Source organism: Rhincodon typus, chromosome 25, assembly GCF_021869965.1.
Source record: "Rhincodon typus isolate 14 chromosome 25, sRhiTyp1.1, whole genome shotgun sequence".
Lineage (NCBI taxonomy): Eukaryota > Metazoa > Chordata > Chondrichthyes > Orectolobiformes > Rhincodontidae > Rhincodon > Rhincodon typus.
In genome coordinates, this window is record NC_063356.1 from 43,852,134 (window position 1) to 43,876,092 (window position 23,959).

The 23,959-nt window shown below is 43.6% G+C and overlaps 1 protein-coding gene and 1 non-coding gene across 2 annotated transcripts in view; one reads left to right on the forward strand and one right to left on the reverse strand.

Annotated features, from left to right (window-relative positions):
- The window catches only part of LOC109922317 (voltage-dependent L-type calcium channel subunit alpha-1S-like), a 139,287-nt gene that overhangs the window by 94,828 nt on the left and 20,500 nt on the right, over window positions 1–23,959 (reverse strand). Inside the window, exons 4-9 of the mRNA XM_048611855.1 lie at window positions 19,506–19,624; window positions 14,404–14,556; window positions 12,823–13,019; window positions 7,898–8,001; window positions 3,458–3,609; window positions 385–469 (exon numbers count right to left, since the gene is read on the reverse strand). Coding sequence (XP_048467812.1) covers window positions 385–469; window positions 3,458–3,609; window positions 7,898–8,001; window positions 12,823–13,019; window positions 14,404–14,556; window positions 19,506–19,624 — 810 coding nt within the window. The remainder of the gene's footprint in view (window positions 1–384; window positions 470–3,457; window positions 3,610–7,897; window positions 8,002–12,822; window positions 13,020–14,403; window positions 14,557–19,505; window positions 19,625–23,959) is intronic.
- trnak-uuu lies at window positions 6,884–6,956 on the forward strand. Its single transcript has one exon. It is a non-coding gene; the product is annotated as a tRNA-Lys (tRNA).

Genomic DNA, 23,959 nt, shown 5'->3' on the forward strand with positions numbered 1-23,959 from the left:
AGGAGCTGAGTGGTCTTGGGGGAACCCAAACTGTTAATGCTGGCTCCTCTGCCAATCCAGCACTGGCATGAAGTGTCAGCTTGGACAGATCTAAGAGGCTGCTTGCTGAGCCATGGTCTGTACATACTCTGCATTACTGGTTTACAATTTGTTGCAGTGGGATCTGAACTCAAGGCACACAGGTTCTGAGTCCAGTACTGTGAATCCTACACCTCCGCAAGCAACAAAACAAATGAACTCATCACATCATGCAGAAACCCTCAACCCACCTGCATAACCTCACCCATACCAACTCCAAATCAGTCCCCTTGCCCCACTCCATGGCCAACAGGACTGGCTGTAACGGACCTTTCACACAGGAATAGGCTGTGGCTGGTAACTTACTTGACACGTGACAGCAGGCTCACTCCCTCCAACTCGAGCAGTTCCTGAGAGGCCATGGAGCCACTTTCAATTAAGGTTAGCATTCCTGCACAGACAGAGATGCACTCACTGTATTCACACATTTCAAAATGCCAGCTGTGCCCCCAGAGGGCAGCACAGAACATCCCAAAGGCAGGTCTGCTTTAATAGCAAACTATTGTTACCAATCTCAGCCTTTCACTAAGCACTTCACAAATAGTGAAGATGTTTTGAAAGTGCAGTCACTGTTGAAATGTAGGAAACATGGCAGCTAATTGGGGCACAGCAAGGTCCCACAAATAAATATTTATCCCCCAACGACGGTGAAAACTTGTCTGCTTTCTTTGAATATTGTCGTAGGATCTCAGTTACAGCTAAGGGGGCAGATGGAGTCTATCAAAAGATAGCAATTCTAACTGTGCAACACTCCCTCAGTGCTCCACTAGATTCATGCTCACGTTTCTGGAGTGGGACTTCAGTCAACAAGCCTCCAATTCAGAGGAGGCACCAATATTTGAGGAGCAGAAAGTGTGATAAATGTATATAACATACCAGTATTTATTTTTGGATTTGGATTTCAAAACAGATGCAGATAGATCTTAATCAATCCTAAGAAGGTTTTCTTTTAATATCAAAAACTCCAGTGACCTAGATGCATGAGTTCAAAGAAAGCATGTGACTACAGTGGAGTGCCTTGCAGAACTCCTGTGATGTTAATGAATCGAATATTTAGACTGTTGAGTTTATGGCAGAGTAAACACATTGAGGCAATTAGTTTAGTTTTGACTTCAAAACAAAAAGTTCGAAGTTAGTTGAGCAGAATCAGGAGTTGAGTTCAGAAGACAAAACAGTTTCTCGTGGAAGAGAAGCCAGTTAGTTCGGGGGAAACAGATACCTCAGCAAAAATGGTTTCTCGTCTATACGGAGCTTCTAAGCCAGGAGAGTTTGGATAGAAAGCTTCAAGTTTTAGAACTGAGAAAATTTAATCTCCAGAATTCTGAGAGATTCATGCCAACAGACTCAGAGGCAGAAAACAAAATGTTTTCAACAGATCAAGTGAAAGAAACAGGCAAGTGCGAACTAGCAATGATTTACAAAGCTGAGACAGCAGTGATATTTTCTACAATTTAATCTCTGTAACAGATGATATTGGGAAACTTTACTTTTATACTTGTGTGAAGATCTTTCTAACTGCCTTCTACATATCTTTTCGCATAATAAACTGAAGTTCTGCTGTTAAAGAACATCTGCAGTCTCATGTGAATATGTTGCAACCAACCACCACAATTGCAAAAATTAAATATTCGATCTGTTAAGCCAGGTTTCAGTTTAGGATCTGACTTGTTCAGTATTACCATCAGCTGGGATTAAAGACAGCGGGAGAAATGATAAAAAGTTCACCATTTTGTTTGCTGTAACTCAAGATTCTCAAACTCTCTTATAGAGTCATAGAGATGTACAGCACGGAAACAGACCCTTCAACTCATCCATGTTGACCAGATATCCTAAATTCATCCAGTCCCATTTTCCAGAATTTGGCCCATATCCCTCTAAACCCTTCCTATTCATGTATTCATCCAGATGATTTTTAAATGTTGTAACAGTACCAGCCTGCACCACTTACTCAAGCAGCTCATTCCATACACACACCACCATCTGCATGAAAAAGTTGCCCTTAGATCCCTTTTAAATCTCACCTTAAACCTATGCCCTCTAGTTTTGGACTTGCCTAAGCTACGAAAAACACCTTGGCTTTTCATCCTATCCATGCCCCTCATGATTTTATAAACATCTATAAGATCACCCCTTAGCCTCCGACGCTCCAGGAAAAATAGCCCCAGCCTATTGAGCCTCTCCCTATGGCTCAAATTCTCCAACACTGGCAACATCCTTGTAAATCTGTTCTGAACGTTTTCAAGTTTAACAACATATTTTCTATAACAGGGAAACCAGAATTGAACACAACATTCCAAAAGTGGCCTAACCAATATCCTGTACAGCCGCAACATGACCTCCCAACTGCAATACTCGATGTATTGACCAATAAAGGCAAGAGTACCAAATGCCTTCTTCGCTACCCTGTCTACATGTGACTCTACCTTCAAGGAACTATGAATCTGCACTCCAAGGTCTCTGTTTTGCAACACTCCCCAGGACCCTACCATTCAGTGTATCAGTCCTGCTCTGATTTGCCTTTCCAACATACTACACCTTACATTTATCTAAATTAAGCCTCATCTGCCATTCCTCAAGTTATTGGCCCAGCTGATCAAGGTCCCATTGTCCTCTGAGATAACTTGTTCACTGTCCACAGTATGACCAATTTTGGTGCCATCTGTAAACTTACTAACCTCCTATATTACATATATAATAAATATCCTCCTAAATTCACATCTGAATCATTTATGTAAATGACAAAAAGCAGTGGATCCAGCACTGATCCTTGCAGCACACTGCTCGTCCCAACCTATAGAGGCTGGTGTGTAATAGAAACTATAGGGCAAGTTGCATGCAGAGACACAACAATGCGTGTGTAAATAGTTAGTCAAATTAAGAGGTAGGGGGGTAAATCAGAGATATAGGGCACCAAATCTTCAGCACAAATTCCAGTGTTGAATTGTAAAAGTGTGAGGTGACTGTCTGTGGTTCCCAAGGACTCAATCAACATTTTTTTCCCCTTTTAATCTTTCACGGGCTGTGCGCATTGCACCCATCCCTAATTGCCCTTGATCTAAGTGGTTTGAGGCCTTTTGAAGAGGACAGTTAAGATTCACCATGTGGCTGTGTGTCTGAAGCGACATACAGGCCAGACCAGATAAGGACAACAGATTTCCTTGCCTAGAGGACATTAGTAAACGAGATGAGCTTTTACAAAAATAAACAATAGTTTTATAGTCACTACTACTAAGACTAGCTTTCAATCCCAGATTTATTAATTGAGTTTAAATTCAATGGACTTGGGATTTGAACTCATGTCCCTACAGCGGTGGCCTGATCTTATACTTCTAATCCAGTGGCATTACCACTACACCACCATCTGTAAAAGGCTCCTTACCATCTCCGTGGTTGATGTGGTCCAGGTCAATATCCTCAGCGTGTGTGATCCAATCCAGGTAACCTTTCAGATCCTCATCCAGCTGCTGCTTCTCTCTGAACTTCTGGAAATCTCCCCGAGACTTGGCCTTCTCTCTCTCCCTGGAAAACTCCCTGGATGGCAGACGGAAAGTCCCAGGTGTTACCTCCAGAGAGACACATGATTTTTCTGCAAAACACCCAATTTATGGCATTGCTGACATCTTGGGCGCTCTAGAGATCTGAGCCTATTACCTAGGCTGACCTTCCCACTGCCATGTTGTAGGAGGGCTCTGCCCTCAGATGTCATATTTTGGGTAACACCCTTGTCTGAATCTATAAAAATAGTAAAGTCAAAAATAATCGCTTGTACAAAAAAAATGTCATTTTCTATCAGATTTCACCATTTAATGGATCTTCGCTCTATCATCAGGTCAGAAGTGGGGGTATTCACACAATGTTCAGCACCATCCACATCTCCTCAGATACTGAAGCAGTCCATGTTCAAATGCAGGAAGCCCTGGACAATATCCAGGCTTGGGCTGACAACTGGCAAATAACATTCATGCCAGGCAATGACCATCTCCAATAAGAGATCATCTAATCACCATACCTTAACAATCAATGAATTGCTGAATCACCCACTATCAACATCCTGGGGTTTTACCATTGACCAGAACTCAACTACACTCACCACATGAACACAGTGGCTACAACAGCAGGTCAGAGGCTTGGAATACTGTAACGAGGAATATCCTGACTCCCCAAATCCTGTCCATCATCTACAGGGCACAAGTCAGGAGTGTGATGGAATATTCCCCACTTGCCTGGATGGGTGCAGCTCCAATAACATTTAGGAAGTTTGACATCATCCAGGACAAAGAAACTGTTCTGAGGAAGGGTCACTCGAACCAAAACATTAACTCTGATTTCTCTCCACAAATGCTGCCAGACCTGCTGAGCTTTTCCAGCTATTTGTTTTTGTTTCTGATCTACAGTTCTTTTGGTTTTTACGGAAAAAAGCCTGCTTGACTGGCACCACATCCACAAGCATCCACTCCCTCCACCACCAACTGGATGCACGACAGAAATTCACCAAAACCCTTAGGCAGCACCTTCCACACCCATGACCATTCCATCTAGAAGGTCAAGGGCAACAGATACGTGGGAACACCTCCAACTGCAAGTCCCTTTCAAGCCACTCACCATCCTGAATTGGAAATATATCACTGTTCCTTCACTCTTGCTGGGTAAAAATACTGAAACTCTCTCCCTAAGGGCATTGTGGGTCAACCCATAGCAGGTGGACCAAAGGAGTTCAAGAGCGCAGCTCACCACTACCTTCTCAAGGACATCTAGAGGTGGGCAATAAATGCTGGCCCAACCAGCAACGCCCACGTGCCTTAGTGAATTAAAAAAAATGGAATTGCTCTCAATTCCCTCACTGCTCGAATCCATACATTAAACTCAAAGTACCCTGTGACTGTCTCTCTTGCCAAGTGAACATGGTTGTGCCATTGAGCAGTGCCTGAACAGGTTTAAATATTCTCTAAAGAACGCTGAAGTAAAAGAGCTTGGTGTCAAGAGGAGGTCAGGCTCCCCACCACTTCCAATGCATGAACTGGCTGGATGAAAAATACACCAACAACCAGGTAAACCCAGGAACAGGCAGAGGCCAATCCATGTGATCATGACTGACCTTCTGGCTATCTCCTCAAAACTCACCTTTCCCATGCAACCTTTAATAATTCTGGCCAACAAAATCCAGCAACTTCAGTATGAAAATTAACAATTGATCTGGTTTCAACTGGCACTTATAGCAGGGAGGTGGAGCTGAGCAGGAAGGGGAACAGAAGAGGTGGAAGGGAAGGGGGGAGAGGGAGAGAGGAGGGAGGGGAGGAGGATTGGGAAAGAGAGAAAGATCTGAAAAGGAAAGGGGACAGGCAGAGAAGAGAGGGAGGGGCAGTAAATGAGGGGGAGGGTGGTGAGGTGGGAGAAGGACATGAATGGGAATGAGGAGGAGGAGGAGGGGGAAATTGGTGAGTGACAGAGACAGAGAGGAAGACTGGGAAAGGAGCTGTACTGACTGTAGTTACTGCCTTTCTGTGGCACACCAACTCTTGGTGACCAGGTCCTCCTAATCCTGGGTCCTAAACCCAATTGAGAGGCCATGAAGAACCAATCGGCTGCCTGACTGCCAGGAGATCTGACAGGCATCACATCGGGACAGACAGAGATAACAAGGTGTAGAGCTGGATGAACACAGCAGTCCAAGCAGCATCAGAGGAGCAGGAAGGCTGACGTTTCGGGCCTAGACCCTTCTTCAGAAATGGGGGAGGGGAAGGGGATTCTGAAATAAATAGGGAGAGAGGGGGAGGCGGATAGAAGATGGATAGAGGAGAAGATAGGTGGAGAGGAGACAGACAGGTCAAAGAGGCGGGGATGGAGCCAGTAAAGGTGAGTGTAGGTGGGGAGTTAGGGAGGAGATAGGTCGGTCCAGGGAGGACGGACAGGTCAAGGAAGCGGGATGAGGTTAGTAGGTAGGAGATGGGGGTGGGGCTTGAGGTGGGAGGAGGGGATAGGTGGGAGGAATGGTTAGGGAGGCGGGGACAAGCTGGACTGGTTTTGGGATGCGGTAGGGGGAGGGGAGATTTTGAAGCTTGTGATGTCCACATTGATACCATTGGGCTGCAGGGTTCCCAAGCGGAATATGAGGTGCTGTTCCTGCAACCTTCGGGTGGCATCGTTGTGGCACTGTGGGACAGACGGTTGGTTTCCCTCCCCCAGTCTCTTTCACAATTCAACTTGGAAAGGGGAAGGTATCATCTACAGTTCTCATATGATGTCACTCTGTACCTCCTCAATTCCAGAAACTGAGCCCTAATTTGTGTGATCTCTCTTTATCATTCAACCTTTGACGTCCAGTTATTATTCTAGTCAGTCAATGCTGCAGTCTTTCCATGTCCTTCCTAGAGTATGATACCCAGAACCACGGTGACGCCAAACGTGGTCCAGTCATGGTTTTTTATCTCGGTTGCATGACTTCTACCATCCTGTATTCATTGGCCTTTCTGATTATCGTCTGTACCCATTATTGAATATTAAACGATCTCTGTCCCTGGACCACAGTAACAAACTCCACTGTTTCAAACATTTAACTATTTGGAAAGCTATGTTATGTATCTTTTTGAGGTCTAAATAAATTATAAACAAACACACCCCACAGAGACCTGTTTTCCAGTGGTAGGCTCTGGATGGGCTCCTTGGCATGTCCAGCATTCATTGGTCATCCATTGTTACTTCAAATTAGTGGTTTGACACATCTGAGTGGTCACTGCAGATGGTAATGAATTAAAACCCTTTCTCTTACTTGTTATGTGGCCATTGCTGATGAGCCCAGAACTTGTGAGCCCAGATAGCTCAGTCGGTTGAGCATCAGACTTTTAATCTGAGGGTCCAGGGTTCAAGTCCCTGTGCGAGTGTAGCTTTAAGCCAAAATAGCTCAGTTGGGAGAGCATTAGAATGAAGACATGAAGGTCCCAGGTACAATCCTGGATTTCAGCAAAATGAGTGTTTCCTGACCATGTCAGCCTTTACTTAAGGGCAGCATGGTGGCTCAGTGGTTAGCACTGCTGCCTTAGGGACCTGGGTTCAATTCCACCCTCGGGCGACTGTCTGTGTGGAGTCTGCACATTCTCCCGTGTCTGCATGGGTTTCCTCCCACAGTCCAAAGATGTCCAGGTTAGATGGATTGGCCATGCTAAATTGCCCATAGTGTCCAGCGATGTGCAGGCTAGGTGGAGTAACCATGGGAAGTGCAGGGTTGCAGGGTTGCAGGGTTACAGGGGTAGGGAAGTGGGTCTGTGATATTCTTTGGAAGGTTGATGTGGATTCAATGGGCTGAATGGCCTGCTTCCACATTGTAGGGATTCTAGGCTTGTTGACCATCCCTAACTACTCTTGAACTTAGTAGCTTGTTTGGCCATTTCAGAGGGCAGTTAGGAGGCAACCTCATTGCTGTGAGTGTGGAGTCACATGTGAGTCAGAGAAAATAATGACAGCAGGTATTAAAGGGTGAGGAGAATGAGGTTAGAGTGGGACTCATTAAAGGATGAGGAGAGAGGAGTTAGAGAGAGAGGATACTGAAGGGTGAGGAGAGTGTAGAGAGTGAAGTTATAGTAGAGGAATAGTCAAGGATGAGGAGAATGTGCAGGGTGAGGTTAGAGTAGGGAATAATAAAGGGTGAGGAGAGTGTGCAGAGTGAGGAGGGGGGAATATTAAAGGGTGAGGAGAGAGAGATTATTGGGAGGATATTAAAGGATGAGGAGAGTTAGGTTAAAGTGGGTATTTCGAATGAAAAACACAACAACAATGATTTGTGGGGTGAAATGCATTGTTTTAGCACTGGAACATTGTGACTCACCCACTCAGGACGCCCAGTACAAGGTTCAGCACGAAGAATGAGCCCAAGAGGATGAGACTGACAAAGTAGATCCAAGGCCACTCATTTCCAATGGCATCATTGACCTGCAGGACAGATACACATGCTAACAATAGGAAAGGCCAATGGCACGTGGAGGAGATGGCAGCATTGACAAGATAGTGTCTGTTAGGCAGTAATTAGCCAGGCTTTGGGCCAGTAGCTGGCTGATGTTTGGGCTAGTGTACAAGTCATTAATCAGTGGTTAGCCTGTTGAACCTTTATTAAATGGTGGGTATAATTTTGAACTAGTAGTTAATCTACAGTTAGCTTGGTGAACCTGTAGTTAACTGGTTGATGTATTTGCAAACTGGTAGTTAATCAGTGCTTAACCTGGTAAACCAGTAGTCAGACGGTGGGTGGATTGGTGAACCAGTGGTTAATCGGTGGTGAACCTGTAGATAGCTGGTGACCAGGTTGTGAACCAGTAGTTATTTGATGCTTAGTCTGATGAACCATAGTTAACAGGTGGGTGAGTTGGTGAACTGGTTATTAATCGGTGATTAATCCGATGAACCCAAAGTTAGACAGTGTATGGGTTGGTGAACTGGTAGTTAATTGGTGGTTGGGCTGCTGAATGCCTAGTTATCCAGTCATTGAGTTGGAAATCCTGTAGTTAGCAGCTACAGATGGGAGGAAAACAAGGACAATCGAGAGAGTCAACCCAGGGATTTAAACAAAAGCAGCAGCAGGATAAGTTGAACCTTACTGAAAGAAAAATCTCACAAAATGAGATCGCAACGATAGGAAGGGCAGAGGGCTAAGTTTACAGCTAAATATTTAACATAACTTACCAATTTAAACAAGATCAAACACTAAATAAAAACTGAAAGAACTGCGGATGCTGTAAATCAGGAACAAAAACAGAAGTCGCTGGAAAAGCTCAGCAGGTCTGGCAGCGTCTGTGAAGAAAATGTCAGAGTTAATGTTTTGGGTGCAGTGACCCTTCCTCAGAACAGTTCTGAGGAAAGCTCACCGGACCCAAAACGTTAACTCTGATTTTTTTCTTCACAGATGCTGCCAGACCTGCTGAGCTTTTCCAGCAACTTCTGTTTTTGTATAAGATCAAATGCTTCCTTAATTGTGTAGAAAAATGTAATGGTGATAAATTCACACTCAAAATAATTAACTAAATCATGAGAGGTACAGATAAGGTGAACAGCAAAGGTATTTTCCCTAAGGTAGGGGAGTTCAAAACTAGGGGAAATATTCTTAAGATGAGAGGAGAAAGATTTATAAAGGACACAAGGGGCAACTTTTTTTTACAGATAGTAGTGGAAAAGTGTGGAATGAACTGCCTGAGGAAGTGGTGATGCAGGTACAGTTATAATATTTAAAAGCCATTTGGATAAGTATATGAATAGGAAAGGTTTGGAGGGATGTGGGTCCAACGCAGGCAGTTGGGTCTAGTTTAGTTTGTTGACGTGGACTAGTTGGACCAAAGGGTCTGTTTCCAAATTGATTCTACAACCATACCAAAATTAGATTGGGATGACATTCCTGTGATATAATTGTAACAAGAGAGAATTTGCAGAAGGCCATGTGACCCTGGACTATCCACATTAATTATCGTACTAAATCTACATCTGGTGGAAGTCAGAATTGTTGGAATGGTGTCAGAGACGTGGAGATTAATGAGAATCAGGAACAAATCAGGAATCAGGACACTGTGTTCCAGCAGAAAGTCACATTGTTCAGGGTCAGGTTGAGGTGCAAGTGTGGTTATTGTTCACAGATATGGGGCGGTGCGTCAGTCAAACAGACAAGAGGCTCCAAATGAAAAATGTTTAAATAGCGTTCAGAAATAAACCTTAAAGAGATGTTTCGGAAAGATCATCCAGTGAAAATATATGGGTAGAAATTAGAAATAAGAAAGATCACTTTGATGGGATTGTACTATAGGCCCCCCAATAGTCAGAGGGAAAATGAGAAACAAATATGTAGGGAGATCTCAGATATATGTAAGCATTATAAGGTTGTAATAATGGGGGATTTTAATTTTCCAAACACTGACTGGGGATACCATAGTGTTAAAGGTTTGGATGGTGAAGAATTTGTCAAATGTGTTCAAGAAAATGTTCTTTATCAATATGTGGATGCTCCTACTAGAGAAGGAGCAAAACTAGACCTTCTTTTTGGCAATAAGGCAGGGCAGGTGACTGAAGTAAAAGTGGGGGAACACTTTGGGTCTAGCGATCATAATTCTATTAGTTTCAAAATGGTAATGGAAAAGGATAAGCCTTCCTTAAAAGTTAAAGTTCTTAATTGAAGTAAGGCAAATTTTAATGGTATGAGACAAGAACTTTCAAAAGTTGATTGGAGACGACTGTTCACAAGGAAAAGGACGTCTGACATGTGGGAGTCATTCAAGAGTGTGATGACAAGAGTTCAGCGGTATTGTGTTCCTGTTAGAGTGAAGGGTAAGGGTGGTAAGATTAAGGAACAATGAATGAATGAAGGTATTGAGGTTCAAGTCAAGAATAAAAGAGAATATTATTTTAGATATAGACAACTTGGTTCAATTGACTCTCTTAATCAATATAAAGAGTGTAGGGGCATTCTTAAGAAAGAAATCAGGAAAGCAAAGAGGTGATTTGAGATAACATTGGCAGATAACATTAAAGATAATCCAAAGAGTTACTACAAATACATTAACAGCAAGAGGGTAATTAGAAAGAGGGTAAGGCCTCTTAAAGATCAAGAAGGTCATTTTTGTTTGAACCCCAGGAGATGGGAGAGACACTAAATGAATATTTCACGTAAGTTTTTACTGTGGAGAAAGAAATGGATTCAAGTGAATGCAGAGAAATAAACTTTGATGTTTTAAAAACAGTTCACATTTCAGAAGAGGAAGTTCGGGAGGTCTTAAGAGAATATAAAGGTGGATAAATCTCCGGGACCTGATCTAATGTAACCCAGAACGTTGTGGGAAGTAAGGGAGGAAATTGAGAGACTCCTTGCAAAAATATTTACATCACCTATAACAACAGGTGAGGTGCCTGATGACTGGAGGGTGGCTAATGTTGTGTCTTTGTTTAAGAAAGGTTGTAAGGAGAAACTGGGGAATTATAGATCTGTTAGTCTGACTTCGGTTGTGGGTAAATTGTTGGAGGTGATTATAAAAGAAAGCATTTATGGACATTTAGAGAGGCAAAAGTTGATTGGGTATAGTCAGCATGGTTTTGTGCAAGAAAAATTGTGTCTCACAAACTTGACGGAGTTTTTTGAAGAAATTACCAAAAAGATTGATGATGGCAGAGCAGTAGATATTGTTTGCTTGGATTTGAGTGAAGCCTTTGACAAGGTTCCACATGGTAGACTAATTAGTAAAGTGAGGTCACATGGGTTTCAGGGTGAGCTTACCAATTGGAAACGTAATTGACAGAGAGTAATGGCAGAGAGTTGCTTTTCGGACTGGAGGCCTGTGACCAGCAGTGCTCCACAAGGATCGGTTTTGGGTCCACTTTTGTTTGTCATTCATATAAATGATTTGGATGAGAATATAGAAGGCATGGTTAGTAAGTTTGCGGACGACACCAAAATTGGTGGCATGGTAGACAGTGAAGAAGATTTTCTAAGATTACAGAGGGATGTTGATCAAATGGGTCAATGGGCTAAAAATGGCAGATGAAGTTCAATCTGGATAAATGCAAGGTATTGCATTTTGGTACAACAAACAAGGGTAGGGCTTCTACAATTAATGGTAGGGCCTTGGGTAGTGTTGTAACAAGAGGGACCTTGGGATGGAGGTACATCATTCTTTGAAGTTTGTATCACGTACAGACAGGGTGGTTAAAAAGGCATTTAGCACATTTGCCTTCATTGCTCAGTCCTTTGACTGTAGCAGTTGGGACGTCAGGTTGAGGTTTTACAGGACATTGGTGAGGCCTCCTTTAAAAGACTGTGTCCAGCTCTGGTCGTCCAGTTATAGGAAGGATATTAAGCTGCAGAGGGTTCAGAAGAGATTCACAAGAATGTTGCCAGGTATGGAAGGTTTGAATTATAAAGAAAGGCTGGATAGGCTGGGAATATTTTCACTGGAATGTAGGGGGTTCACAGGCGACCTGATAGAAGTTTATAAAATAATGAGGGGTATAGATAGGGCTTACGGTAAGTGTCTTTTCCCCTAGGATGGGGGATTTCAAGCTTAGAAGGCATATTTTTTAAAGTGAGAGGAGAAAGATTTATAAAACACATGAAGGGCAAAATATTTTACACTGAGGGTGGAATGAACATCCTGAGGATGTGAGTGCAATTACAACGTTTAAAAGATATTTGGATAATTACATGAATAGGAAAGGTTTGGAGGGATATGGACCAGGAGCAGGCAGGTGGGAATAGTTTAGATTGGAATTATGTTCGGCATGGACTGGTTGGACCAAAGGGTCTATTTCCATTTTGCATGACTCTATGATTCTAAATGATTGTTGCTCAGGATAATCAGGGATGAAGTGGTGGTTTAGGGTGATCAGAGCATGACGTGTGCGTCAGGGTGATTGGGAGTGAGTGCGAAGGTCGCGGAATGAGTGTGAGGGTCGCGGAGTGAGTGCAAGGGTCGCGGAGTGAGTGAGAGGGTCACGGAGAGAGTGAGAGGGTCACGGAGAGAGTGAGAGGGTCACGGAGAGAGTGAGAGGGTCACGGAGTGAGTGCGAAGGTCCCGGAGAGAGTGCGAGGGTCACGGAGAGAGTGCGAGGGTCACGGAGAGAGTGCGAGGGTCACGGAGTGAGTGTGTGTGGGCCAAGGCGAGATGAAGTGAGTTGCGAGGCTGTTAAATGGGAGATTGTTATTGAGCTCCAGTTGCAACATTAACGAATTGTGTGGAATGTTGGAATATCACACACTGTCCATCTGCTGCCGATGTTCCTTACCCAGTACAGGACATTGGTCCAGCCCTCCATGGTGATACACTGGTAAACCGTTAACATGGCGAATCCAAAGTTATCGAAGTGAGTGATGCCGGTGTTGGGTCCTGGCCAGCCTGACCTGCACTCAGTGCCATTGATGGTGCATTGACGGCCATGTCCCGAATGCGCACATGGGGCCGGCCACACATCAGCAACAATATCTGTGTCAATGAGCAGAGGGGCAGAAAGGTGTAAGATAGGGGGGACAGTGGGAGGGGAGGGAGGGAGAGAGAGGGAGGGTGAGCGGTAGAGGTAGGGTAAGAGTGAAAGGAGGAGGAGGGAGAGAGTGAGCAGGGGGAATGGGAGCGTAATGGGGAGGGGAAGAGTGCAGGTGCGAGGGAGGGGTGGAGGGAGAGAGAGGAGCACAGAGAAAACGAGAAAGATGTGGAGAGTGAGGAAGAAGAATAAGGGTGAGGGGGGAGGGGGAGGAGAAGAGGAGGGTAGGGATGAGCGAGAGGGGAGGGGGAGAGAGAGGGGGGAGGGGTGGTGAGAGAGCGGGGAGGAGGTGAGAGCGCAGGGAGAGGGTGAGAGAGCGGGGAGGGGGAAGAGAGTGTGAGAGGGTGAGTGAGGGGAAGGTGTGCATGGGGGAAGGGGGAGTTGAGAGTGAGGGATAGGGATGGAGAAGTGTAAGCAGGAGAATGAGCGTGATTGTGAGGGGGAGAATAAGGGGAGGAAGTGACTGAGGAGAAGGGATGAGTGAGGAGAGGGTGCGTGTGGAAGTAGGCAGCGTGTGAGTGAGGTCAAAGTGACAGGAGGAGGTACAACATGTTAAAGGAACAAGGGTGAAAGGGCAAAATGCAGAGAGAGCCGGGTAATAGAATTGATGGGAAGACGAGGAGGGAAGGACAGGAAAAGTGTAGGGTGAGTGTACGAAAGCAATTTAAAAATGAGGGAGGCAGATCAAGCAGGAACAGAGACATGACAATGGATTGAAAAATGAAGAAAAAGAGAGGAAAAGGCAAATGGTGGAAGAATGGGGAGTACAGAGATAAGGAGGAATAGAATGGGAGGAAAAGTTACAAATATGTAAGATAGAGGAAGAGGATTTGAGGAAAGTGAAGAACAGGATTGAAGGGAGGGCAAGGAGTACAGAGTTAAAGTGGGAAACGGTAAGAACAGAATAAGAGAATGGGAAGACAACAGCAAGAGACGGTTACAACAGAAACAATGAGAAAATAACATTGATCAAATTTTTGCAGACTTCAATGGCACACAGTCATTGCCCAAATTAACCCTCTGTGTTCTCTCCCTATCAACTGACTCTTCACTCAGAACCCAACTTTACATTTGTGCTCCCAGTGTGTGTGTGTGTGTGTGTGTGTGTACACACGTGTGTAAACTGTCCATGGGTGCGTGCTCACGCTATGTCTACACTATGTGTCCGTGCTCACGCTGTATGTCCACGTTCACTCTGCGTCTACACTGTGTGTCTTCCTTCACGCCGTGTCTACACTGTGGGTTCACGTTATGTCTACATTGTGTGTGTTCACACTGTCTCTACATCGTGTATGCGCATGTGTGTGTCGCACCGTGTCCACACAGTACCTGTGCCAACGTAAAAACATGTTTTGTGCATTTTGCCCATGAACAGCTCCAATCCAATGATGGCGTAGATGATGATCATGAAAAGGACCAGCAGAGCAATGTGAAGCAGAGGGACCATGGCCTTGATGATTGAGTTCAGAACCACCTGCAAACCTGAACACAGAGACAAGTGAGTGCTCTACTTGGCCACGCTCTGTTATTACACCAATGTCACATTTATAAACACATTAGCACACATTTACATATAGGATTCTACATTTGCAAAGCATCTCTCACAACCTCAGGATGTCCAACGCACTTTACAATGAATGAGGTATAGTCACTGTTGTAATGTATGAAACACTGTGTGAAATTGTACACAGCAAGATCCCACACACAGCAATGAAATTTCGACTGAATTCTTTATATCACAGAGTACTTAAGGAAGTGGCTGTAGAAATAGTGGATGCATTGGTGGTCATCTTCCAGGATTCTGTAGACTCTGGAACATTCCCTGTTGATTGGAGGGTGGCTAATGTCACTCCAATATTCAAAAAGAGAGGTAGAGAGAAAACAGGGAGTTATACACCAGTAAGCTTAACATTGGTAGAGGGGAGAATTCTCAAATCCATTATCAAGGATTTTATAGCAGAGCATTTAGAAAGCAATGGCAGGATCAGACAGGGTCAGCATGGATTTATGAAGGGGAAATCATGTTTAACAAATCTGTTCGAACTCTATGAAGATGTAACATGTAGAGTTGACAAGGGGGAGTCATGTGGTATATTTGGACTTTCAGGAGGTGTTTGACAAAGTCCCACATAATAGATTATTCTACAAGATTAAAACGCATGGGATTGGGCAAAGTGTACTGAGATGGATACGAAACTGGTTGGCAGAGAGGAATTAATGGGTCCTCTTCAAATTGGCTGGCATTAATTAGTGGGGTGCCACAGGGATCGATGCTGGGATGCTAGCTATTCACAATATATATAAGTGATTTGGATGAGAGAACAAAACGTAACATCTCCAAGTTTGCAGATGATACCAAGTTGGGTGGGAGGGTGAACTGTGACGAGCATGCAGAGATCCTTCAGCATGATCTGGAAAGGTTGGATGAATGGGCAAATCAATGGCCGATGCAGTATAAATTGGATAAATGTGAGGTTATTCAGTTCGGAAGCAAAAACAAGAAGGCACATTACTACCTGACTGGCTGTATATTGTGAGAGGGGAGTGTGCAGTGGGACCTGGTGTCCTTGTGCACCAGTCACTGAAGGTAAGTGTGCAGGTGCAGCAGGCAGTAAAGAAGGAAAATGGTATGTTGGCCTTCATTGGGAGAGGTTTTGAGTACTGGAGCAGGGATGTGTTGCAGTTGTACAGGACCTTGGTGAGACCACACCTGGAATATTGTGCACAGTTTTGGTATCTTTTTCTGAGGAAGGTCGGTTTTAATAAGATCAGATATGATTTTGTCAGAGTTGACTGGGAGCAGATATTTTTAGGTAAGTCTGGATATCAAAGGATATACTGGTTTAGATAAAGAGAAATAGGAAGCTTTTGGTAAATACCAAGGGCTCAAAACAGCAGAAGATCTAAACGTGTACAGAATGGGCAAAGGGGAACAAAAAAAAGAAAATTAGGAGAGCAAAGAGGACATGAAAGGGTGATGGACAGGTAAAATAAAGGAAAATCCCAAGTAATTTCACATGTACGTTGAGGGTTAAAGGATAACCAAAGAAAAAGGAGGGATAACTAAGGATCACAGTGATAATTTGGGCATGGAGTCAAATGAAGTAGTAGGGTTCAATACTTTGTGCTGGTGTTCACAAGTGAGAGGGACGAAATGGGCATAGAAATGAGGGAGAAGGACTGTGGTACAATCAAAGAAAGTTGCATAGACAGAGAGGAGGTTTGAAAGTAGACAAATCTCCAGGGCTGGATGAAACGTATGTCAGGCTGTTGAGTGAGACAGGAGCACTAGCAATAATTTTCAACTCCTCTCTGCCCACATGAGAGGCGCCAGAGGAATGGGGGACAGCCATTCGAAGTACCATTATTTAAGAAGGGAGCAAGAGATAAACCAGGAAACTACAGGCCAGTCAGACCAAACTTGGTGGTGGGGAAAACTACTGGAAGCAAGTCTGAGGGACAGAACAAACCTGCATTTGAAGAGGCAGGGATTAAGCAAGAACAGACAGCACGGTTCTGTTAAGGGCAAGTCATCAGACCAGATTGATTGAATTTTTCGAAGAGGTGACAAGGTGTGTAGAAGAGGGCAATACATTTGAAGTAATCTAATTGCATTTCAGCAAGACGGTTGATAAGGTCATGCATTGGAGACTGAGAGCGAAGGTAAATGCCTCCATGATGAACGATAGGTCTATGGGAAGTACCTAGGATCAGAGAGACTTGGCCAACATGTACATGTACACCGATCACTGAAGGTAACAGGATAGGTAGATAAAGTATTTAAGAAGCTGGAGGATTGTGGGAATCTGAAACACACTGCCTGCAAGAAGTATTGAGATATACACTTGTGATGCCAAGGCAAACAAGGCTGTAAGCCAAGTGCTGGGAAATGCAATTAAATTAGTTAGGTGGTTATTTTTGACTGGGGCAGTCTCAGTGGGCTGGAAGGCCTTTTTCTGTGATGTAGACCTCAATGACGATGCTCAGTTAGATTTACTTTTAACTGTGGAAGTCAGTTACTGAATGTAGTCACAAGATGATGCCAGTACAATTTCAACCTAAATAATAAAATGTTTATTGAACGAGAAAAAAAATGACACCAAACAAAAAGTCATAGAATCATACAGCATGAAAACAGAACCTTTGGTCCAACTAGTCCATGTCAACCATGTTCCCAAAGTAAACGAGTCTCACCTGCCTGCGTTTGGCCCATATCTCTCCAAACCTTTCCTATTCGCATACTTATCCAAATGTCTTTTAAACACTGTAACAGTACCTGCATCCACCACCTCCTCTGGTATTTCATTCCACACACTAACTACTCTCTGCGTAAAAAAAGTTGCCCCATATGTCCTTTTTAAATCTTTCTTCTCTCACCTTAAAAATATGCTTTTTAGCTTTGAATTCCCCCACCCTAGGGAAAAAACCCTTTGCTATTCACCTTATCTAAACCCATTACCATTTTATAAACCTCTATAAGGTCACCCCCTCAACCTCCTACACTCCACTGGAAAAAGTGCCAGCCTATTTTTTTAACTCAAACCCTCTATCCTCCTGGTAAATCTTTTCTGAAACCTCTTCAGTTTAATAATATCCTTCTTTAACGGGGCAACCAGAACTGCACACAGCACAGACATCAGAAATAGACTCAAATTGATGGTACCATTTTAACACAGCAATATCCTTGCAAACACTTAAACATCAGTCTCCACCCTAAGGCTCCTTGCTCAGGGTCTGCGCATTCACTAGATGCTTTTTTTTCCCTTATTTGGCATCTCTCTGAGACCTCAAAAGCAAACTGCAAACTAAACTCCCTATAACTTTACTTTCAGAGCAATAAGTTCCCAAATACAGTTTATAGCCACATTCTAAAGATCCCGCGCTGGGGACCTCAACACCCCAGCATGCCTTATCTAGCAGAACCACGCAGAGACGGGCTATTGGATTTCTGGAGTGTTCTGTTTCTCTGTAATGTGTCCTGTCACTAGGGCAGAGGTCCGAGGTGAGAAGTATGCCACAAAATTGTCAGGAAACAGCACCACTTCCTGTAGACTTCCAATACTGCTCATGGGTAGAGATTCATCACCGTGCATGTATGGAAGACAGGGAGCATGCTTATTATGCAGGCTTCATTCACATGCGCAGGCCCAAACACTCAGTCTGAGCATGCACATTGATCGAGGATCAAACCTCTAGGAAGAGAAAAAAGTGCACATGGTGCACTAAAAAGCTATGCAATTGTTGAACTAACCTGCCTGCTTGGACATACTTCCAAGTTAGCACAGAACACAAGGTGAATATTTTTGGAACAGTTTTAGTTAAAACACTGATTTAATGTTAGAGTAGATTCTAAGAAGAAATCTGTAAGTTTCTTGTCAAAAGAGGCAATTCCTCTGCTAATTCAGCCGATGAAACATCTGAACCAAAGGGAATAAGCAAGAATTCTTCAGAAGTAGTATAATGACAGCTATCTGGCCTTTGGATTTTCACACCACTTATGTGAATGCCTCATCAGCAGAGAGAGGTTTGTAAACATACAATGGTACCAAGTATGTCAAGATGTCACTTATAGACAAAACATCCACCTCTTGTGAGCAAATACATTCAGTACATCACGTTCAGCCAAGTCTGATGGAGTATGTGCAGGCATTGGATAAAGCTCAAGAAGTCAGCTACCTGGTGGCTGAGCTGGTAGCAAAATCAAAGAAGCCTGACACCATTGCTGAAGAAAAAACCCACTGCCGAAACCTTAATCATGTCTTCAGGTAAATAAATCAAAGGTGTATCAGGACCTGATTCTGCAAAAGAGATCGACTAAACTCCACTCTCTTGATAGTACAGTTAAATGGCTAATTAACATGACAGCTGACCTTTTGCAGATTGACAAATCAAGCAGACACTGCCAGCTGCTGGCCAATGTCGGTATGACGATGGGAACTCCCTTCAGGAGGATTTTTTTCTTCTGTAATGAGCGACCAAGTCCTGCCAATGGTGAAGAAATATTTTGGTAACAGAACCGAATTGAGGGGAAACAAGTTTACTTGAGGCATATTTTGCAGCATTTGCACCGACAGAGCAGCCTCCAGACGTTAAAGTCAAAAAATCTGTCTGTAAGGTGAAAGAGCAAAATCCAGACATGCAGATCACCCAGTGAATCCTCCAATGTGAAGTTCTTGTAGCTAAAACAAAGCCACCAGAGTTAGCTGCAGTATTACAGCAAGCTGAGAAAATCGTGAATGACATAAAATCACAGCCATTGATATCCCATTTGTTCCAAGTTTTGTGTGCAGAGATCGGGGGTGGGGGGGCAGTATCAAATTGTTCTGTTACACACCGAGGTACAATGGAATTCATGTGTTGTTATGACCGTATATAATCAATCTGTTAAAACTACTTTTGTCGGAAATGATAGTGACACTTTGTGTACTTACTGGGAACTCCCGACACCAAGCGCAATGGTCTTAACACTCGGAACGCTCGAAGAGCCTTCACATCAAAGCCTGCACTCTTTGCTGATGGGCTCAGCTGCTCCAATGCCACAGTACAGAGTCTGCAAACGAAGGAGTAAGTGGATTAGTCAGACTGGAACCCAATCTGCAACTCAACACTGAGCTTTCACAAGCATTGAAGCAATAGAGTCTAAGAGGTGGAGCAAACACTCTCTCTCCAACCCCATGTTCACTCCATGTTCTGCTGGTGATCACTCCTTACATCGCCACCTCCAGCTTAATCACTTCAATGTTTCATCACCAATCACTTCCTATTTGCCTTGTAATCACACCCTATTGCCCCTTTAATCAATGTCTATTCCCCCTGTAATCCCTCTCTACTCCCCACAAAATCACTTCCTATTCCCTGTAATCACACTCTGCTCTCCCTGTAATCAAGCTCTGCTCTCCCTACCATAATCACTCCCTGCTCCCCATCTTCCTAATTAATCCCTAATCCCACTGTAATTACTCCCTGCTACCCCCCCAATGTAATCAGTCCCTGTTCGCCCTCCAACTATAATCATTCTCTGCTCCCCACCCCCATAGTTACTTCCTATTCCCCCCCCGTAATCACACTCTACTTTTGCTTATTCACTCGTGGACATGGACATCACTGGCTTGACCAGTATTTATTGCCCATCCCTGTTGCCCTTGAGTAGGCGGTGAGCTGCCTTCTTGAACCACCACAGTCCATGTGCTCTAGGTAGACCTACAATGCCTTTAGGGAAGGGGTTTCGGGTTTTCACCCAGTGACACTGAAGAAATGACAATATATTTCCATGTTAACATGGTGAGTGGATTGAGGGAAATTTGCAGATGGTGCTGTTCCCATGTATCTGCTGTCCTTCTAGATGGAAGTGTTTGTGGGTTTGGAAGGTGTTGCCTGAGCAGCTTTGGTTAATTTTTGCAGTGCATCTTGTAGACGGTATACTCTGCTACTACTGTGCGTTAGTGGTTTGGGGGGGGGGGGGGGGGGGCGGTAGGTGGTGGTGGTGATGGGAGTGGATATTTATGGATATGCCAGTCAAGTGGGCTGCAATGTCCTGAATGGTGTTGAGCTTCTTGAGTGTTGTTGGAGCTACACTCTTCCAGGCAAGTGGAAGTATCCCATCACACTCCTGACTTGTGCTTTGTAGATGATGGGCAGGCTTTGGGTAGTCAGTAGGTGAGTTACTCGCTGCAGTATTCCTCACCTCTGACCTGCTTTTATACCCCCGTTATTTATGTGCTGATGCTTGAAATCTGAAACAAAAACAGCAGCATTTCTGGCAGCATCTGTGGAGAGAAAACAGTTAACATGAATTCTGTTTTCTCTCCACAGATGCTGCTGGAGTTGCTAAGTTTCTCCAGCAATTTCTGTTTTAATTATTTGTATGGCTAGACCAGGTCATTTTCTGGTCAATGTAAGCCCCAGGTTTCAGTGATGACCATGCCATTGAATGTAAAGGGATGGTGATTAGATTTTCTCTTGTTGAAAATGGTCATTGCCTGGTATTTGCGTGCTGTGAATGTTACTTATCATTGTCCACTCTAACCTGAATATTGTCCAGGTTTTGCTGCATTTGGACTGGACCACTTTTGTATCTGAGGATTTGCAAATTGTGCTGAACACTGTGCAATCATCAGCGAACATCCCCACTTCTGACCTTATGATGGAGGGAAGGTCATTAATGAAGCAGCTGAAAACGGTTGGGCCGAGGGACACTGCCCTGAGCGTCTCCTGTAAAGATGTCCAGAGCTGAGATGACTGAGTCCAACAACCACAATCGTCTTCCTATGTGCTTTGTACAACTCCAATCAGTGGACAGTTTTCCCCATTATACCTATTGACTCCAGTTTTGCTTGGGCTCCTGATGCCACACGTTGTTAAATGTAGCCTTAAATGTCCAGAGCTCTCACTCTCACCTCACCTCTAGAATTCAGCTCTTTTGTTTATGTTTGAACCAAGGCTGCAATGAAGACAGGTCCTGTCAGAACGCAAACTGTGTGTCACTGAGCAGGTTATTGCTGAGCAGGTGCTGCTTGATAGCACTGTTGATGACACTTTCCAACACTTGACTGATGATTGCGAGCAGACTGACAAAAGCGGTAATTGGTCAGGTAGATTTTGCCAGCTTTTTGTGTACAGGACACACCTGAGCAATTTTCCACATTTTCTGGTCAGTACCATGTTGTTGCTGAACTGGAACTGCTCAGCTAGGGTGTGGCAAGTTCTGAAGCACAAGTCTTCAGTACTGTTGATGGAATGTTGTCAATATCCAGTGCCTCCAACTGTTTCTTGATATCACACGGAGTGAATCAAATTGGCCAAAGACTGGCATTTGTGATGCTGTGGGCACTTTCGAAATAACCAAGCAGTCTTTATAGATTGAACAGAAACAGCAGCTCTATATCATTATCAGTACACTGGTATAGCTTACAAACAGAGTTGCAAATCTAAGAACACCTGGTACTGTACCCAGAGCAAGACACAGTCCTGCTCTTTTCCAAGGCTGAGAGACTCTTCTTTCTGAATGCTTCTATGGGCTGGATGAAATTAAAATTTCAATTCACCTGCTGGAACTGCAGATAACTATTTCTTAGTTATTATTATTGTGTTCATGACATAAGTTCCATTCAATATTATACTATCTCTTACACAGCTTCAATTCCTTCTTTTTTTGAAAATTTCAAAACTTTAAATTAATTTATTTTCAACAAGCTGTATCCCAACACAGCAACTTGGTATCGATAACAACTTCTGATTTTACGATAATTTTGTTACTTTAAACCTCTTTCCTTAGGAACACAGCTTAGCACATGTTAATCCACCGAAAGACTTCTCAGACCTCAGGGATTGATACATACCTCTCTCTCTCGAGCACCTTTGAACATCAACTCAAAATGAAAGTCAGAGTCTGGAAAGTTTTGCCCTAAGCTCTCTGACTAGTTCCCTAGGAATTCACTTGGAATTGTGGGTACTGTAGCTTTTAAAAGCTAATTTTAAAAGCTAACTCCAAACACACAGACTAACCCATATGTTTAACTTAGAATTTCAAGAATGCAAACTTGCTGTAAATTATACTAAAAACATACACATATATCTCATTTTCAACACATTCCTCTGTAAAGACACCCTGCTGCCCCTTTTGTCACTATCAGCTCCCCCACTAATCACTCCTTTCTGCTCCAATTGCTTCCTGCTACCCCGACATAAACTCACTACTCCCATTGCAATCCTCATAATTATTACCTGCTGCCAGTGTAATCACTCTCCACTGTCTCTGTAATGACTCCTAAAAAACATGTCTTTATATTTAATTTGTGTTTTTTCATTGCAAACTAAAAGCCAAGGATTTCCCCACAGTTTGAAGGCAATTAATTTTATACTCATTGTGAGCACCATTTGTACAGCTGTGGGTTACAGCAGTGTTTGTACAGCTGTGGGTTACAGCAGTGTTTGCAGATGAACTGGAGCTAAAGGGTTGTGCACATAAAGAGCTTCAGTTAGCAACAAAAAGCTGATGGGTTTGTAGACAAGTGACCATTGATGACAAAGGCCTTCTGCCTGCCAACAAGCAATAAGCCTTGATTTTTAACTGATAGGCCAGAGACCTTTTTATAAATGAATTATCCACCCTCTGCCTCATACAAACCAGTGGAAGCATTTGGAGACAGACAATTCAGAACCTGCATTCTGAGCAGCACAAGAATCATTTTAGGAGGCTTTGTGACCATGAAGCACTGAACTGTTTTTCTAATTATTCCCTCTATCCATAACCCATGTCTTTTTTCCCTGTCTGTGTTTGTAGGTCTGTGTATGTAAAGTGGATTAGAGTCTTAATCAGTAGAGTTAATATGCTGATGGTTCATGACTGTTTACCTGTAGCTCAAGTATAATTATTTGTAAAAAAGAAAAATTCTTGTTAAATACAGACGCATGTTCCATGATTTAAAGACAGGTAAGTCTGGGAATCCTCAATTATTACCTTTTAAAATCTTTAACTTTTGTGATGTCTCTGAGTTTGCAGGGTTTGATTTCCAGGTGCAACCCCAGTGAGTCAATGCCAGATTTTGGGGTTCATCCAGGATTGAATGGAAACAGAGGCAATGAATATATGTGTGTGGTGTTAGTAAATAACAGAGCTGAAGGAAAACACCAGGTTCTGTGCTGTGTTTAAGACATGGCACTGGAAATGGCAAAATAGTCCCTGCAGGTGGCAACATTGTTCCCTCGAAGAGCGAAGGGAACTTCCAAAGACTAGGTTGATTGATTTAGAGATAGTAGGAGCTGCAGATGCTGGAGGATCTGAGATAACAAGGTGTACAGCTGAATGAACACAGCAGGCCAAGCAGCATCAGAGGAGCAGGAAGGCTGACGTTTCGGGCCTAGACCCTTTTCTGAAGAAGGGTCT